This window comes from Triturus cristatus, chromosome 7 (genome assembly GCF_964204655.1).
Source record: "Triturus cristatus chromosome 7, aTriCri1.1, whole genome shotgun sequence".
Classification (NCBI taxonomy): domain Eukaryota; kingdom Metazoa; phylum Chordata; class Amphibia; order Caudata; family Salamandridae; genus Triturus; species Triturus cristatus.
Window position 1 is genome coordinate 708,360,559 of NC_140590.1, and position 20,162 is coordinate 708,380,720.

A 20,162-nucleotide genomic window follows, 5' to 3' on the forward strand; every position below is an offset into this window, starting at 1 on the left:
CTGACATTCATATCGCCCTCCCTCCTCCCCGGCGCCTGTAGCAGCTGCAGCTCTCAGAATTACTGTAAGCATGGTCATCACTTTCTGTATCTACTCCATCACTGCCACAATGGCGAAAAACAATCTGAGGATGGAGAGGATGCCCATGCGCACTGTAGTCCAGGGGAGGAGTCACCTATCCAAGGATACTTCGAAGACTCTTCCAGGACAACAACGTGCAAACATCCGGACCCAACACTAGGCGGCGATCTATGCACAGATATGAATGTCAGCAGCCCTACATGCCAAGAACAGATGCATACTGGTAAGTAGCATATTCAGTCCTGCGCATGTGGAAATAAATTAATTGATAAAGGAGACCGATTTTTAACTTGTAAGCAGACTCTTGGTTAAATCAAATTTATTTGTTCATTTAAATTTAAGATTGAGTTAGCACCAATTCTCATCTTTCACAAACCCTATTAATAGGGGAAAAATAAAGCATAGAAGCGAGTGGATGTTTTACTCTTTTTGCCTTGTGATGCCTTAACTTTTTGAAGCATCTCTTCTCTGGGACGAAATTAGATGAATTAGACACTCGCACGTCGTCTCTCCCACCAGCAGATAGAAAATGTCCTGCAGGGCAATCAGTGATAGGCAGGAAGTGTCAGGAGACTGCTGTGAAATGCACTCAAGCATCAGGAGTTGGTGTGGTCGAGATTTCTTCATCCATAAAGAGTCACTAAGCCCTTGTTTGAGGATCTGCACGTAGGAAGATCAAGAAAGAGATAGGCAAGAGTGAAACATCCGGATTCTCTTCAATGTTGCGGTCTGGTAGGTATGCCACTTGCTAGCTATCAAGGATGGAGATGATTTTGCGAACCGATTCAACGTTCAAGAAAGGCATTGTACCTCAAAGACCCCACCAGTATTCCTTGAACATCAAACATTCTTTCTTTTATTGTGTTTATCATGGGACAAAACCCCATAAAACAACAATATACAGTGTTCAGTAAAACAGTCAATTAGACACTTATTCTTTGTTATTTACAGTGATCCCTAAATGCGAGCCATCACTAAACACATGAATTAAATGCTCAAAATGCAATATGTGACAACTGCTACTAGCAGTAAGTAAAACATGGGTAAAATTGTTCATGACATATTACCTACAAGAAGACAACTTTCATGTGGTCGTACCCCTACAGAATCAGCAGAGCGACCCAAGTCACAATTCAAAGATAAAAAGCTATTACAATGTTTCCCGAATAATTTCTGAAATAATTTAATTGAACTATAAAAAAGTTAAAAACTACCCTAAAGAACAAATAGCTATGGCCATGCTGACCACAAGTTAAACCTTTAACATAAATACCCCAGCCCCTTTCTTTTTATCCAAATTTCGTATAAATATCTACTCACAGTAAAATCAATTTGAGGATCAGTGTTTGTCCTTAATATCCTGGAGGCTACTGAATATTGCCTTATTCCAAGGTTAATGCAAAGTGGTTTCATCTAAATACTTCTAGCTCTTTTATACAGAGGGCAGAAAAATAGCAAATGGTCTAAGTCTTAAATAGTATCCCCGCATGGAGGATAAAATGCTTGGACCTCAGATGGTTGCGTCCATTTGCCTAGGAATTGGCCTACCTGGAGGGATCCCACCCTGAGCTTAATATATAATGTTCTAGTTTGGTAAGGGCTAATAGAATCCATGTAGTGCTGTTCAAAGGCGGGGTAGCACTTTTGCGATAGGAATGTTTCCATAAGACTATCAGGTCTGCTATTCCTATAATGTTGCTCATTTGTGTACAGCCGAAACGCTGCCTTTACGTCTACCCTTGATCTGCCATTTATAGTTGAAGGTTCGCTCCATAAAGAGTGCATACCTAATGCTTGAAAACAATTTTTGGGGGGTTTGAAAACCATTTGACGGAATATTCATTTTTTGTGCCGAAGATCTCTATTAAAGCTCTTTTGTATGATTCGAATTCAGGAATAGTCCACAATCTGATCCGGAATAAAAATGGCATTAGGGCTGTCTTATTACTTATATGTTTAAGCCCTATGTCATAAGATAAAGGAATTAAGAGTGTGATTTGGGTTAGGCTAAACCGCAACTTAAAAATGTATTTTGTTTGACGGCCATCTCCTTCAATTTGCCCTGTCCCAAATTTCTGTTCCGTACAGGGCTGCACTCTGAATTTTGGCTTGATATATCTCAATAGCTGGCGATACATGTCTAGGAGTAGGTCTTTGACAAAACATTTTTATAACTGCAGACACGCTCTGTGGCTAGATAGTACTATTTTTGTGTAATTGCAAAGACCAAGATAATGATTTATTTAATCTAATGCATAAATGGTTGAAGCTATCCACCTTCTGCAGTATTGTTCCTTTCATGCTATAACTTCCTCTAAACAATTTATGGGGTTTGAAGATCATATACTTTGTTTTTAGGGTATTCACTTCTAAAGCCTTCTTATTGCAAAAATTCATGAATTTGTCTAGAAGAATTTGTAATCCCATAAGGGTACGGGAGATTAGTAAGGTGTCATCAAAAGGGCTGGTATGTAAATTCCATTGAGTCCAGGAGAATATTGGGCATCGTGGTTGTGCTGAGTAGTGCCAAAGATTTCCCAGGGGCTCCTCCTCATGCCCCTTGTTCTGCGATGCACGTGTCCTGGGACAGGTAGCTCCCTCTACAGTAATGTCCATCGTCCCGCGCTTCAGGATTGGAGGTCACGCTATGTAGCGCCAAGGATCTTCCAGGGGCCTTCTTCTCCTCCTCCTGCCCCTTATTCTGCGATGCACAATGTCCTGGGACATGTAGTCAAACATTCAATGCAGACTCCGCCTTTAACATCAGAACACCTTAAGTTACCTGCAAGATGCCTCCTTCCACTTCAGACGCTGAGTTTTTTCCAGCTTATTCTACATCAGTACAAAAGACATCTATATTTGTGATGTCCCTCTCCGACAACTGAATTCTGCCACTTCTAAGAAGTTGTCACCACACAGAAGGCCTACTACCCAAAAGCAGCAAAGGACAGGGTTCTTCAGCCGTACACAAGAACTTCCCAAGATGTATCACCACTCCTCTTCAAGAGGCCTCACACCTAGAAGTGGACCTGCTGGTATATGTCATTCTCAGAATAGATCAAATACATATCTTAATTTGTGTATTCTGGATCATAGAACAAACTCTAATGCGGACACCACTATGGATGTAACAACCTGTTTTCTGACCTTGACTGACTCTCCTCTGGACAGAGAATCACCTGTCCTTTTCCAGCCATTCTCACTACAGCAGCAGCAAAACTGCAAAAAGCAAAATAGAGCTTTTTCGATTTCTACCCTTTGATCAAATACTCTATTGTTGCTGAAACTTTGCAGCCTTTTTCATCAGTGAAACCAATGTTACCTTTAGTCCTAGGACTAACAGAACTGGCAGTTGAACAGCAACACTGCAAATACTGAACAATTATCGGCCTCCTGAGCAAGACACACTTTTTCCTATGGACAGATGCTAAACCAACGTCTGTAATTGTGGCTTGTGCCAGAAAGAGTTGTGGCTTTGTTTCAACAGTTTTCCAGCTGAAGCGCAAAGAAAAGTGTCTGCTTCGGCTGTCACCTTTATGAAGGCTAGAAGTGGTACAGCTCTCTCAGGGCGTTACAGCAAATCTTTCAGGGAATCATTGCTGTAAACCTCCATAGAGAGAGAGAGAAAAAAAATCTTGATTAGGCCCTTAGATCTCCAATTAGATTAGCTGCTTCTTCAGACTTTACAGCTGGAGTACTACATGGTTTGGCTTTGGAAATCTTAATGCAGCTGAAAATTCTGAAGCTAGATGGACTACAACAAATTTTAAACAACCCATTTGTAGAAATTATCTTTACTAGCTATACAGAGGCCGAAATGCACAGGATGGAAGCAGGAACATTGAAAGATGCTGACTTGGAGAAGAAAATGTGTTCCTAGTTTGGTAATTCCACAAAAAAACTGTCATCCCCACTTTATCAGAATTAACTAGAAGACGACATGGAAAGTGGTGGCAGCACATTTAAGCCAAATGAATAAAAGCATTAATCTCTTTTATGTGGATAACTGTCTGATAAATATACCTTCATATCAAAAAGCATTTCAAGATTTCCTAACAGCCTCCCTTTTCCAAGGTTTGTGGTTGCATATTGATCTATTGTAGTCAACACCTATTCCGCTATCCATCATATGTTGTGTATGGACAGTCTTGGACACCCAAGAGGCTACAAATATTTATTTTGGAGGACACACTGTACTCTATACAAGTATAGTATTAGGAATGTCATAATCAATCAATCAATCAATCATGGAATTTATAGCGCGCACTACTCACCCGGAAGGGTCTCAAGGCGCTTGGGGGAGGGGGTCTGCTACTGCTCGAACAGCCAGGTCTTGAGCTGTTTCCTGAAGGCGAAGTGGTCCTGGGTCAGCCGCAGGTGGACGGGCAGGGAGTTCCATGTCTTGGCCGCTAGGTAGGAGAAGGATCTTCCTCCGGCGGTGGCTCTCTGGATGCGAGGGACGACGGCGAGGGCGAGGTTTGCGGATCGTAGCTGTCGGGTGGGCGTGTAGAAAGTCAGGCGGTCGTTGAGGTACCTTGGGCCCAGGTCGTGGAGGGATTTGTGTGCGTGGGTGAGGAGTCTGAACGTGATCCTCTTGTTGACAGGGAGCCAGTGCAGGTCTCTCAGGTGGCTCGAGATGTGGCTGCGTCGGGGGGCGTCCAGGATGAGACGGGCGGAGGCGTTCTGGATACGCTGAAGTCTTTTCAGAAGCTTGGCTGTTGTGCCGGCGTAGAGGGTGTTTCCGTAGTCTAGTCTGCTGGTGACGAGGGCCTGGGTGACAGTCTTCCTGGTCTCGGTCGGGATCCATCTGAAGATCTTGCGGAGCATGCGGAGGTTGTGGAAGCAAGATGAGGAGACAGCGTTGACTTGTCTGGTCATCGATAGGGAGGAGTCCAGGATGACGCCCAGGTTGCGTGCGTGGTCCGTTGGCTTGGGTGCGGTGCCCAGGGCCGGGGGCCACCAGGAGTCGTCCCATGCGGAGGGCGACGGTCCCAGGATGAGGACTTCTGTCTTGTCCGTGTTCAACTTCAGGCGGCTGATGTTCATCCATTCGGCGACATCTTTCATCCCTTCGTGTAGGTCGGCTTTGGCGGTGTCGGGGTCTCTGGTGAGGGAGAGAATCAGCTGGGTGTCATCGGCGTAGGAAATGATGTTGAGGTTGTGTTGGCGTGCGATGGCAGCGAGGGGTTTCATGTAGATGTTGAAGAGAGTGGGGCTGAGCGACGATCCTTGCGGGACGCCGCAGATGACTTCGGTGGCCTCAGAGCGGAACGGAGGGAGGCGTACTCTCTGTGTTCTGCCGGAGAGGAATGAGATGATCCATTCCAGAGCAGTCCCCTGGATGCCGGTGTCATTGAGGCGTTGGACTAGGGTGCGGTGGCAGACAGTGTCAAATGCTGCGGAGAGGTCAAGGAGGATGAGTGCCGCTGTTTCACCTTTGTCGAGCAGGGCTCGGATGTCGTCGGTGGCTGCGATGAGGGCGGTCTCGGTACTGTGGTTGGCTCTGAATCCGGATTGCGATGGGTCGAGGGATCCGTTCGTCTCGAGGAAGGCGGCCAGCTGCTTGTTGACTACCTTCTCGATGACTTTGGCAGGGAATGGAAGGAGCGAGATTGGGCGGAAGTTCTTGAGGTCGGTCGGGTCCGCTGTTGGTTTTTTCAGTAGTGCGCTGAGCTCGACGTGCTTCCAGCTCTCCGGGAAGGTGGCTGTGTCGAAGGAGGCGTTGAGGATGTCTCGGAGGTGAGGTGCGATGGTAGAGGCGGCCTTGTTGAAGACATGGTGGGGGCATGGGTCGGTCGGAGATCCGGAGTGGATGGTGTTCATCATGCGTGTCGTGTCTTCGGTGGCCACTTTGGTCCATGTCTGGAGGATAGCGGCGGGGTGTGTAGGTTCGGTCGATGGGTGCGGGGGTGGAGCGCCGAAACTGTTGTGGATGTCGGCGATCTTGCGGTGAAGCATACAACACTCTGTGTGGTGGTTTCACTTGTGTGGTCAACTGCATGGTGCATTTTCATAATTTTGCTTCTTGACCTGCTCTTCCATTGCAACCGTACTTGGAGAACTAGTTGAGTCAATATTCAGACAGCTGGAAAAGCAAACTAATTCTAACACCAACGACTGTACAGTAGAATGATTTCCCCTCACTTTTTGCCCCCATTTGAACAAGTAGATGCTGTTTTTTCGACTTTGACCGTGCACTGAAGCCTGCTAATGAGGCTCCAGTACCAGAGATCTTTCCTCTAAAAATGAAATATCTAATTGTAATTCAATTGGTAAGGACTTTAGCACCCTTGTAAGTCCCTGGTAAATGGTACCTAGGGCAGGGGTACTAAAGAGGGTCCCTATATGCTACAGCATATCTTATGACACCCAAAGGGGCACCCACAAAAGCTACATGCAAACTGCCATTGTAGGGTGCGTGAAACGGTGCAAACACTACTTTAACCACTCCCTGTGGGCAAAGCCAAAGTACACTGTATGCACTATATGTAAGTCACCCCTACAGCAGGCCTGAAGAGCCCTAAGGCAGAGTGCATTATATTACATGTGAGGACATACCTGCGTGATAAGATATGCCCCTGTGATTTCTAGTTTGATTACGAGCTATTGCAGGCGAACTGGTAAGCCGCCTTAAGGTATGTACTGGGCACTGGTCATTATGAGTTATTCAGCTACATATTGGCTTTGCTGAAACCTATGGTGTTTGGTATCGAACACCGCATCTTAATAAATCCACACTTATGCCAGTGTTAGATGTATTATAACATGCACCCAGAGGGCACCTTAGAGGTGCCTCCTGAAACCCTACCAGTCCTCTAGTGTCCTGCCTGACTGCCTCCACAGACGAATTTCTGATCGCCTGGAGGTGAGAGTCTGTGCTCTGGGAGGACAGGAACAATGCCTGCTGTGGAGGATGGCTCCAGCAGGATAGCTAGTGATTTAGAATATCCAGGCCAGGGGCTTCAAAGCCCCTGCCGCCTTTGATATACAAACCCGGCTTCCCCCAGACCTGGAAGATGCCACCCCGACCCTGAGGCCCATTTGACACCAGAGCAGGCAGGAAAATTTGCTAGTTAAGAGATGTCACACTTACAAGCTGAGCACACCCCTAAGGTGGGCAGCCTAAAGTGGACAGTCAAAGTAGGGTTTCACCATTTTGTTTTGGTGAAACTAGGAACTCTGGATCAAAGTTATACCCAATCCCCACAGAAAGTGGTCCTATAGGGGGTATAGTCTCCCCAGGGATAGGTAGCCCTTGGGTTCTACCTTACACTCCCCTTAATGCCCCTAAATTGAGTATTTAGGTGGCCCCCTCACACCAGGAACTCAGATTCCCTTGAAAAGGAAGAATGACAAAGAAGAGCCTAAGAAGAGAGAACTGCGGGCTGGTGGTGGACTTTGGAGCCAAATCCTGCCTGCCTGCTTCTGTCCCAACAATCATGACAACCTGACTCGTCCTGCAGCTGTGCAGCCTCAGAAGGCCTCCAGCACTTCACCAAGCTGTCAGCATCTCGCTTGAAGTGGAAGAGCCACTTCATTGCAACCTGCAGGCACTGACCACAACGTTTGGTTTGGCGTTCTGTTGACCACAACGTTTGGTTTGGCGTTCTGCTGACCACGAGTCCACAGGTGCAGCAGCTGCCCGGAGGAGGTCACTGTGCTCTAGGAGTGAAGGTCCGTCTCCCCACCAAGTGTGAAGATGCCAGGACCAACCGGAGCCTCCCTGCACCAGTATCCGGGGTACTGGACCCCTTGCAGCAACCAACGCTTGTTTGAACTCCATTACCGACCAGCCGACTTGGGAAATCAGCATTGCAGAGGCCAGCACCAAGAGTTGCCCAGCCATCCTGTTTCACCCTCCCCTTGTAGGTCTAACCGAGAACCGTGAGTGTCTTTGATGCATGGCCCCAGATGACCAAAGCCTTCTGCACCCGAGCTCCCAGGCCCAGGTCCACAGCAACCGACTGTGCCCCCCTGCTCCCATGACCTTCACAAACTGAGCCCCCATTGGGAGCTCCCGGACTTGCCCCCAAGTCCCCCTCTACAGGCATCCTCTTCTTCAGGGAAACATGGCTAACCCCAACTTCGGCATCAAACATCACTACAATCCTGAAGGTGGAGTCGCTATAATTTTCAAAGATCCCATCAGCTGCAACATCTACCTGGACGCTCCCAGTAGATAAATGGAACACCTCACGTTGCAGAGCACAGGCCAGCTGGAACAAAGAAAAACATGGGCTGATGAAATGGCACTGCAAGCTACTTGAGCACAAATGGATAATCAGTCAAGACACCACAGCAAAGACATCTTCAAATCAGACCTTAGATGCTACCTCCAGCAGATATGGAACACCAAGTGCATAGCTTACAGATTGATTCAGCAGCAAGGAAATCTCCGTCATCATCCGCACCTTCTGTATTCTACAGCGACATCCCCCCATTACAAGAGCTTTGAAACAAGCTCTCAGAATTCTTTTGTGACAAAATTACCTCCATTTACAGTAGCATCCATCCTCCTCTGGACCCCATCACTGTCGCAACTCAACTTCCCATCACAGCCTATGAACGAAGCTTGACCTTGTAGCTTACTGTCTTCACTGTCGAAATCTCTCATACCATGAAGACCATCCTTACAGGGGCTCCATCTAACCCTTGCCCCACCATGCCTTCACCAAAGGACTCTTACCAATCAGCAAAACCTTGCTACTCCTCCATCGACTCTGCCACATTCATGAACTCAGGGGAAACCTGCCGCTGTCATGCCCTGCTCAATAACGATCTGCTGACCCAGCCATGCTTTCCAACTACAGACCCATCTCCCTCCTACCACACACAAAAGGTCTTAGAGAAACTAATTAACCAATGCATCACCAACCACCCCAGCAACTACCAACTCCTTAATGCCACGCAGTCTGGATTCAGGCCCAACCACAGTACAGAAACAGCACGCACCGCTGCCACAGACCACTTCTGCAGCATTTGACCCAATCTCATGCCCCATCTCCGATGATCTGCTTATTAATGGATAGAACACAAGCTGTCATCCTGGCACCTTACTCCCCAGAAGCCCACAAACGTATCTGTAGAGTGCCTCAAAGTTCACCACTTAGCCCCACCCTCTTCAACGCAACTAACTGGATGAAAGCCATTTGTCTCAAGCTCATTACTGACAAGAGAGAAGTAATGATCTTCAGCAAGAACACTCCACCACTGTACTCAAACTGGTGGCCTACCGAACTTGAACACACATCCAGAACCCATGCCAGGAACCTCTGAATAATCATCAAAAGTAAACTGGACATGACTGCAGTCAACACTGTCACTGCATCCTGCTTCCACATCCTGAAAATGCTGACAAGATCTTCAAATTGCAACACAAGAAAAGCTGTTACTTGCGCCGTAATCACCAGCAAGTTGGACTGTGGGGACACTTTCTGTGCCAGGATCATCAAGCAAGTCACTAGAAGACTATAAACCGTCCAGAACTCATTTGCCAGACTGATCCTCAAACTACCACACAGATCTCACTACACCTCATGGATCTTACATCTGTAACGTGAATATGGTATTTGTTTTTAGTTCCAGTGAGTCACCAAAATGATTTATGTGATTCATTGCATGCACTGTGACAGATCAGGTGACATTGGTGTATGGTCTTGTTAAATAGCCAGCTGCCCCTGCCCTGGCGATAGGAGGAGTATTGATAACTGGGGACATTGCAGAAATATGATAGCGGGTTGCAGCGACTGCAAAGTGTGATTTATTTCTAGTGAGGAATGATTGGTGGAATGATGTCCCAATTGAGATCACACAATTACAGAGTTCTTATTTATTTTATAAGGAAGGTGGCACCAGGACACCTGTGACAGTCAAAATTGTTATTGTATCGCTGCCAAATATAAACGTGTTACCTCTTCAGGACTAAAATGTTTCTTAACATTTGTCCCAGCAGGATACATGAAGTGGCAAGATGGGCTGAAAAAAACAGCCTAAGAGTGTCCCTTAAAGATGAGTTCATTATGAAAAGAGCTCCGAAAGAAAGCACAGCCGTTCAACTGTTACAAGTCATTTGCCTTCTGGCATCAGGGTTTAAACATTCATTAGTTGTCAATTTTCCCAGCCCTCTGATTCTTGCCTCATTTTATTCCGACAGCCTTTTGATGAAGATTACCTGAATCACTTGGAACCGCCAGTCAAACACATGTCCTTCCATGCCTACATCAGGAAGCTCACCGGAGGGGCTGACAAGTAAGTTATTGACAGCTAGTGCAGATGGGGATCTTAGGGTCCTGTCTTAAACAGCTCAGGAATGTAGTTATCATACGAAAGCTTTAACAAATGGTGTATTGAAACAACTGTTTCTGCATAAGGATTCGTTGGAAGTTGTTTTTGTTTGCTGCTCACAAGATTAAATATTTAGGTTAGTATTTATGAAAGAAATTTTAGCAAGGTAAACAAGGTATCTGCACATTAGGTCCTGAGGTGCTGGATGAAACAGAGATGAAGTAAATACGCTGAAGGTCAAAGAGCCAAACCATTGTTCTTTACTCAAAGCTACTTTTGCACTCGGCGAGAGGGATCACTGGCTTGGTCACAACGGGGCAGGAAAAGTGATCTGTAACTGCAGGTTTCTAGCATGCATAGCTTCCATAAACATCACAGGTGCATGGCAGTGCCAGAATTAATCTTCACCATTGGGATTCCCTAACATAGTATCCTGTTCCATTATTTTGCATCTTTTTTCAAGCCATTCTAAAAAGGGGCTGATTGTATGCAAAACAGCTTGGGGCCCATCCCAAAAAGAGCAATCCTGCTCAAATTGTTATCTTCAAGAGAAACACTTGCTCTGTGGAATTCTTGCCAGAAGCTGGCCCCTGGATATTGATTCAGCGTAATGCTAGATGTAACAGAAGTGACCTCACATACCCTTGACCGTGATCACCTTACAGGAGGTAACACCACTGGAAGTAATGTTGGATTACTTTTAAACCTGCAACAAAACTGAATTGGAAAATAACTGCAAACTATTTGCGCACCACTTTGATAGAGTTTTATTAAAAAACAAATCAAGTGTTACGTTTTTCAAATGTGACCCTTTTCGGTCTTTTTTGCACCCATAAAAACTGCTTTTGTTTCAGCACATTTGGAATCACTTATTGGTGTACCTCTGCATCAATATTCATGGTGCCTTGAAATTATAATAAGTGTTTACATGTTTTCAATTTCTTTTTATCAACTTTGCTTTTATATTTTGCTGCATTTCTTCAATGGATAAACTTAAATCTGAGAATGCTATCTGAGAATGCTAACCAGTGAAAGTTTTCTGGAATGTCAAAGACCAAAAATGCGTACATTTTTAGCTGCTTTTTGTCTACAAAACCAGTTATATAATGTGAGCAGTGATCACTGAATTGTGGCACAATTACTGTTTATTGTGCACTGTTCATTAATGCAGATATCAAACCTAGGATTATATGGAAGCATGAAAACTCTATACATTCTAATTATATGCAACTTAATATACTCTTATAATCGAGACTTCCCATGCCCTGATTGGCCAGTGGGAAGAAACCATTGAACATAACTTTTATCAGATGTTCAGCAATTGTATCCCAAAACATGACAATTCACTCCTGTCTTCCATATCCTTAAACATATTTCTGACAAGTCTTGACCACATCTGTGTTCCCCTGTGTCTCCTGATTATGGGGGTACCATACGAGCGGGGTCTTATATGGGTTAGAGCAAGGATTCACACACTAGACAGAAGCATAGAATAGGGGAGTTTCTGTGTTGAGCCTGGGTCTCCTGGCACCTAGGCAAACCCTCTAACCCAGATATTTCTGAAAACTAGATGCCCGGTGTAATTCAGGACCTGTGCCATTTATTACCAAGATGCCTTGCAAGCAATGAAACTAGGTTTAAAATGCTAAATTTCTTTTTAGTATCCAGGGAGGCTAGCTACAGTATTTTGAAATGAAGTTTGCCGGCACCGAGAAAAATCTACCAACCTTAAATAGTTATGAAAACTAGAAGCCCAAGGGAATCCGGGTTGATGAAGTACACATTATTTCCAGCACGTTTTATTGCCGAGAAGGCCTTTTAACTGTCAAAGCATGAGTAAAATAAAATCACAATTTCTTCACTTTTATGAAATAGAAATTGTATAGCTTGAGGCAAGCAACAAAAGTTCTACCATCTAACTTTGCCACACCTCTCTAGATAAAAACAGTACCCCACATATTTGTCAGTGGGCCTGTTGCACGGAACAGAATAAGCTATGTGAAAACTAAATAGACACTACATCGATTCAGATAGAGTTGCAGCCTGTTCTCCTATGTTACAATAGGCCCACCCCCTCATCTGAAGTTTCTATCTGTAGAGTAGCAGGATAGTAGGATGTTTTCTGTTAACTGGATGCTCTGTGTCATATAAGAGTAAGTCAGTTGAGTTTGCTTAACCATACTTTGACCTTTTTAGGGCACAGTGGATAAGAAAGTGCAGTGAGAACCATGAAAGTCACTTCTCTCTAGACTTCCATGGGTCTCTAGTTTTCCGAAAGGCCTGTGTTTGTAGGTTTCATGCGGTCGTGGCCAGTCCCCACCATCATTCATGGAAACTGTGAGCACAATTAGTATTTTTAGGGTGTTTTTAGGCATAATGTGATGTTTTCAGGGCATTTTTGGTAGAGAAATGTGTGGGGTCCACACAAGACATACCACCCTGGATATCCATGGGACTCCTAATTTAATAAAAGTCCATCATTGAATTCTTCTGTGCATGCCGGCCAACCCTACTCCGAAACTCTGGAGCCATTTCCCATGAAAACACAAAGTTGCTTATTTCGTCATAATATAACTGTTGCTAGGCATTCTTGTAAAGTGTAAGTGGTGATATCCATGCAAGCCACACCACCCTGGACTTCCCTGGTTTGCTAGTTTTCAAAAATGTGTGGAGCTAGTAGGTTTCCGTGGGTGCCGGGTGACCCCACGCCCAAACACTGCAGCTCTCCAAATCCCAAAAATCTCAGTAATGGCAAGATTCTTTCTTGCACTTTTCACAATTTGTTGTTTTGGCCTTTCCTTTTCTGAGTGATAGTCCCACCAATACTTTTTTTTAAACTGCTTCTTCTGGATCACTTGCCAGTATGAGTAATCTGGAATTTGCCATGTACTAATGACTTTTCCGATAAAATCAAATTCTTGTGTGCATTTCAGAAATGCATAGCTTACATTCACCCCCAATTTCTTTTTTATTATACTTTTCATTGTCAAACAATAGATGTTCAGTAGACAGTCAAAGAAAAAGAAAGAAAGACTTGTAAACCACTGTAAAATTGTAGGATTAGGTATCTAGGATTTTAGAACAAATAGTCTACATCTCTGTGACTTGAAAAATCCAACAGATGTAATGGTATAGTATTTTTGCAGATTGGCTTTTTGTTTAATACATTATAGATTAACGCCCCTTGTGTACTGTTTCTCTCTTCCCCTACTTAGTTTCACTATTTTTCATTTCAATTGTTCTTTTTTTGGTATCGTATTTGGGCGAAATTCTCAAGCAATAAACACAAATGACCCCTTGCTTAAGTCAATTTTGTCTACTTTTCACAAATTTATTACTTTTTTTGATCTCCCAGGAGTGTCAAACCTGTCTACCATACACATTATTTTAAGTAGGAATAAAGCTCACAATTGGGAACAAATGTCAGTTTGCGTAATATTAGAAAAAAAATCAAATGTCTGCCTCCTTGCTGGGGCAGAGACGGACATCATCTTTCTCCTTCAGTGCTTCACATGAAAAGAAAAACATTGACGGGAAGTTGAGATGTGTCTAGGCCTCTGCAAAAAATGAGAAGCTGCTTGAATGTCTTTCCCTGTCAAAGGAAAAACACGAACACCATCTACTGCCTTGTATCCTGTGTAGAGCCTAATGAAATCCCCTACAGATCCTCCCACCCTTTCTCCAATTTCGCAAGTCTCTACAACCCTGCCGTTTGTCACACCCTCCCATCTCTCAGTTCATAACCATGTGGAATTGAGATAAGGAGGGTTTGGAAGGGGAGGGACTAGATACAATGGTATTCACCTCAGCCCCTTTTCTCCCACCCCCAGTGCCCACCTCCTTTGTAAAAATAAAAAAAGCAGATGCCCATCCTACAAATAAATGTTTCATACATGTATGCGTCCTAAGAGCATTCTGGAGACCACTTTTAATGGCATATGTACTTCATAAGGGCAGCAGAAGTGTTCATCAATAAAATATTAGTAGTAGCATTAATCTTTTTTGGCTTCCACACATATAGTTACTAAACTGCAAACCGGATATGCCAGGGATGCAGGTTTGGTAATGGAGGGACGCAGCCACAGTATCTTGATGTACAAAAGTCATATGCCAGGCATAGTCATGGGATCTTCAGTTACATCCTCAAATGCTTATTCAAAACCCCAGTTGCTAGAATAATTCCTAGCTGGCCAGGTACAGCTCGCATTGTAAGCCTCCGTCAGGCACACACATCAGGAACATCATAGTTAGTAGCAGTGCAAACTCCCCTCACTCACAGAACAGATGCAACTATGGCAGTGACTAGACTAAACCTAGCATATTGGATAGGACTGCCTGAATTCAATTTACAGAAAAAAACTGTGTTAATTTTGATTTTAACCTCATACTTCTGATTGTATCAGCCTTCGAAGAGCATCATACTTGGGGGAAACACTAGGACCAAAACAGTGACTGCATGCTACACTGAGATCTCAGTGGTAGCAGGTAAACCCAGTTTGGATCTAATGTACATTCTGAAGACTTCACTGTACATGTTGTAACCACCTCTGACAAAGGCAGAGGTGTAGAACAAAACAACATGCTGTGAAGTAAGCAATGCCATAGTTCTCACTATGGATTTTAGTATTGATTATGGTATATAGTGTCACATTATAATTTTCTGAAGAATTCAACTATATGCATTCCTCCTTTCCTCTATTCTTACTTGCATCTTGCTCATTTTTGATGCTGCTGTTTTCCGGTTTTTCTTATTGGACTTTACTGAAGATCTCATTCATATGCTTTTATGTGAAATACATCAGAGCTATCCTTGAAGGGAGGAGAAGGGTGGTTATTGAAGCATCATTCAAGTTTAGAAGCATAACTTCCTAAAACTTCTCAGGCATGATGGGGGTGCTTCCAGCCATTCATCCCAATGCATATGACATTTCTTAACATAGGTAGTAGCTCAGTGTATAGCAAATTATATTTGGTCTGCAGTCAAGTTAGTATAGCTATGCACAGGTGATATCGGCTGGCCACTCTGAGAACAGCACAGGGCGCAGATTAATTAGTGAATCAAGCAACTACCGCTCATGACTTCTCACAGTGCAGACGGCAAGCTATTGTGAGAGGTTGCTTAGAGCCACTGACCAGTAGCCACTTTTTTATACTCTCAAAACAAGTTCCCACTTCATTTTTGCTTTTTAGGCTTAGGCAAATATTTTAATATATACATTGAAAAGAACGCTGTTTAGGATGACAATATTTAGATCCGAGACAAAACACTACATTTTTCAAAAACACATAGCCAAAATGTTTCCACTCATTTTGTCTTCTGCATGGGACCTTCCTCGAAGAAACCGGAGGATGTCAGGAGGCGAAGAACTGTCACAGTGATATGTTGTGAAGCGCCTGGTGAAGAAGCCTCTTTTAATAAAACTACTCAGCCACCACATAGTTGTTGCACACAAGGATATCCAAAAAGAGGTGAATAGCAACCGAACTCTGTTGTTCCTTGTTGATATCGAGGAAATCAATGCCAAAATAACAGATGTATGTTTCTTGCTCACTTTCAAGGACTAAGTTAATGTTGATGGCCCATTTGACATAACAAAAAATTGACATTTGATGTCATGACTGCCTTTGACATTGAAGTCTTCAACGTAGGCAGTAAACTTGATGTCAATACACTAGCTCTCGACCTTTGTATCCAAGTATTCTTAAGTGTACTTTCAATTTGTGAAAGAAGATTGTGGGTGTCGTCAGGCTAAGGTCCGTTTTCGGGCCTTTAGCAGGCTCCACTGAGAGATATCCCAGACATTGCTTTTCCTCCTGAAAAACCTCAGTCTCAAAGAAGGATACTTCAGAAAAAATATATTGCTAAAACTTTGTTGCACAGAAGAGCAGGTAGTCCTAGAAGAACCAGGTCCAATACTGAAAAACTTAAACAGTCTAAACATCATCATTCTTTTTGTAGGAAGTGTACATATAAAAAAGAGCACACTACAAGACATCATTGGCCTTGAAGGTCCCTTACCCCTCTTGAAGAATGCAAAGCAGGTCGAGATACAGCATCTGACACAGCCACCTCAACTGATAAGCGGGCATGCTCTTCACCTCTTTATATCACTCCTCTTTTAGTGCATTGCTAGCCATGCATGACAAAGCTAGCTTCCTAGATGCCCTGTGAAGGGACAAAGCTAAAACAATGCTACAGATTCTCTTCAGTTGAAAACATCTGAAACTTTACAGCACTGGGTGGAATGCAAAGTCTATGTTGGTCTAATTGAGCCTCAAAGAGCTATACCCAACATTTTAAAAAAACATTTTTTTTTTTTAGAAGTGTAGTCTTCTGGAGCAAGAGATTTTTTTCTCAAGTGACAGCTGCAAGAAAGCAGTACTTCACAATGCCTTTATTTGTTCCTCTATCACCTGCAACTTCTTTTAAAAGAGAAAATTATAGAAAAAGAGAGCAGATGCCCAATAGGTATCCTCCACAAAGCATCACAAATTAAATTCTTGCGCTGCCCACAACACCAATATCCCGTTATGCTTTTCCGTGGGCCTTACTTCAGTTTGCTTTGACAGGACATCGCAGACATCATTCCTGATATTATCGCTGCAAGGAGGTTAAGTTGTTTAAGACTTCAGTAGAGGTTCCTGATGAAGCCGTCGAATTACAATTAAGTAACTTTTCCCTCCCAATAATGGGTTTGGCTGTTTAGTGATTGACTTCAGTAATATTTCTGTAGGTGAAAACAAGGATTACTAGTAAATTATTCTTCAGCAACCATATTTCCTACACCACGATTCGTGAGTTTTTCTGGTCCCCTCAACATGCAGTGTTGTCCAATCACAGGCAGGCATTGCTTCATTTTTTTTTTTTTTTTAACATGTTTTTTTATTGCAACATTTTCAGCAACATAACCATCGGGGCAACCGGCACCCCCTACAATCTCCGGTCATATTCCTCGGTTTAGTAACGCACACAGCCATTCAGCCCACATCCCGGAGGCCGGGCGGCATAGATGGATAGTTAAGCAATGGAACACAACTATCGCCTCACAGCGGTGCCTGGTGCATGCCCCATGGGAGCCTCTGCTTTTCTGTCCCACCAGCTACATTCTTCACCCAACTCAGTGTAGCATTACCCTCCCACCGCAGGAACTCCCCCCCCTCCCATCCCGCCCCCCCCAACTGCTGCTGCTGCGGGCCCCTCCAGTGGTCCCTAACTCTAATTCGTGCCAGCTATCTGGGGTACATCTATTGTCCTCAGCCTCAAGGAACTCCGTTCTCCTCACGCTCCCGTTCCGCTCGCTCGAGCCGGCAATCCTGCAGGGCCTGCTTGATCTGCTCCCATGCCCTTACCCACTCCAGCCCCGCTTCATTGTCCGTCCTAATCGCTTGGCGCCTTCTGACTTCGCTCTCACATCCTGACCATTTTAGTAACTCGGAGAGCCACCGCCCGATCGATGGGCCCTCCCGGGACTTCCAGTGCCACGTAATCTCTCTCTGGGCCAACATAAGCCCCAAGTCTATAAATTTACTCGTCACTTTTGTCTTTGTTGTGTGAGGGAACCAGAGCAGCAGGCACGCCCCCATATCAAACTCGACCTCCCTATCCGTCGCAGTATTCAAGATCTCTCCCACCTCAGCCCAATACGACCCGAGCTTCGGGCACCCCCACAGCATATGCTCTAGTTCAGCTCCCAGTGTGAAGCAGCGCGGGCAAGCAGCCTCCTGCACCTTAAAGTGCCGGCTAATCTTTCCCGGGGTCAAATACGCCCTGTGAACGATGAAGAAGTGCACCTGCTGAAAGCGGGCATTCCCGCTACCCTTCCATGTCCTCCGCATGACGTGGCTCCAGACCGTGTCCGGAATGGGTTTACCTATGCTTTCCTCCCACCGCTCCTTTAGTGCCGCAAGCGGCTCCAACCCCTCCTGCAGCAGTCTAGCCTGTAGGCATGTCACCGCCTTGATCGTGCCCGCCGCCATTGCCACGTACTGGCAGGTTAGCGCCACAGTGGGCTCCTCCAGCCCCTTCCTCCAGTGTTTCTGTATTGCCGCGCTCACCGCCGCGTGCAGGAGATAACTCCCATCCGGGAGGCCAAACTGCTCCTGCAGAGCCCCGAAGGGGGCCAGCGCCCCATCGATATAGAGGTCCCCCACCATCTGCAACCCCAGCTCCTCCCATTCCGCTAGCGGGGACCAATCGCCTCCATGCGGCAGCGCCGTCAGCATCCCCAGCGGGAGCTCCGGTGCATAAGGTCTCACCGTCTTTGCTCTCCGCATGCTCCTCTGCCAGCATAGCCGGAGAGTCCTCTCCTCAATGGACAAGTCTCTCAGGTCTAACTTCTGTTGCATGATTATGTAAGACAGGACATGTCTCTGGATGCCCGTCCCCCGTCCCGGCTCCGGGCCCCGGAATACTCTGGCCACATTCTGTGTCAGCACTTGTAGTTGCGCCGCCAGGTAGTACAACTCAAAATCGGGGACTGCCAGTCCTCCCTCTAGTTTAGGCCGCATCAGTACCGTCAGGGCTACTCGTCTCCGTCCCGTCCCCCATAGGAAGCTGATGATCTGCGACCGTAGTTCTTTAAAGATCCTCTGCGGGATCCATATCGGCAGTGTGCGGAAGTAATAGAGCAGTCGGGGCAGGGCCACCATCTTCAGCAACGCGACCCGGCCCAGGACCGAGAGCGGGAGGGCAGCCCAGAAGGCCATGCATCCCTTCAGAGCCCGTATACAACGCCCTACATTACCGTCCAACAGATTTTCGACGTCGTGGTATATCCGGACGCCCAGGTAGGTAAAGCATTTGGCCTCCCATACCACATCCCGAGTGGGAGGGCAATACGGGACCCCTGCCCGCAGCGGGAAAACGCAGGTTTTGGTCCAATTGACCTTGAGGCCCGAGAGCTCGCCAAAGCGCGAGAGCATCTCCACAGCCCCGTCCAGGGCGTCCCCGGAGTCCTCCAGGTACAGCAGGAGGTCATCCGCGTACAGGGATATATAATGTTCCTCCTCCCCACAGCGAACCCCGCCGTACACCGCTCCTGTCCGTGCTTGCGCCGCCAAAGGCTCCATCGCCAAGGCGAACAGCAGGGGAGATAACGAGCAACCCTGCCGTGTGCCCCTGCGCACTGGATAGGCCTCGGACACGACCGCTCCCAGCCGCACCCTGGCCGTAGCGGAGGAGTATAGGACCCGCGTCCAACGTCCGAATCCCTCCCCCAGGCCGGACTTCTCGAGCACCGCATCGAGGTATCCCCATTCGAGGCTGTCGAAAGCCTTTTCGATGTCCACGGCGAGCACTGCCGGCCGCTGTGCTGGGTCCCAGACGTTGTCCATGATACGGACCAGGCGGCGAATATTCCATGCTGTACTCCTAGTGGGGATAAAGCCGGCTTGGTCCCCGTGAACCAGTGTGGTCATGTACGGTAATAATCTAGTGGCTAATATGCGACTCAATATTTTGTAGTCGACCGTCAGCATAGACAAGGGTCTATAAGACGTCACCTCCAAGGCGTCCCTGCCGGGCTTCAATAACGGCACCACCAAGGCCTCCCTCATCGACTGTGGGAGTCTCCCCAGCTCCAAGGCCTCAGCGTAGACCAGCAAGAGCCTGGGCGCCAAGGCCTCCACGAACTGCGAGTAGAACTCGATCGGCAGGCCATCCACCCCCGGCGTTTTGTTTCGGGCCATCTGCTTAATAGCCACTCGAATCTCCTGCAGCGTAATGGGGCCTCCCAGCTCCATCGCAGTCTCCGCATCTACCCGGGGAAGGCAAAGAGTCGCCAGATAATCAGTTATCG

General features: G+C 46.0%; 1 protein-coding gene across 2 annotated transcripts in view; it reads left to right on the top strand.

The window, feature by feature from the left end:
• NPLOC4 (NPL4 homolog, ubiquitin recognition factor) overlaps positions 1–20,162 on the top strand; it is a 453,775-nt gene that overhangs the window by 134,585 nt on the left and 299,028 nt on the right. For both annotated transcript variants that reach the window (XM_085617373.1, XM_085617374.1), the window contains exon 6: positions 10,235–10,329. In XM_085617373.1, the coding sequence (XP_085473499.1) occupies positions 10,235–10,329 (95 nt within the window). The remainder of the gene's footprint in view (positions 1–10,234; positions 10,330–20,162) is intronic.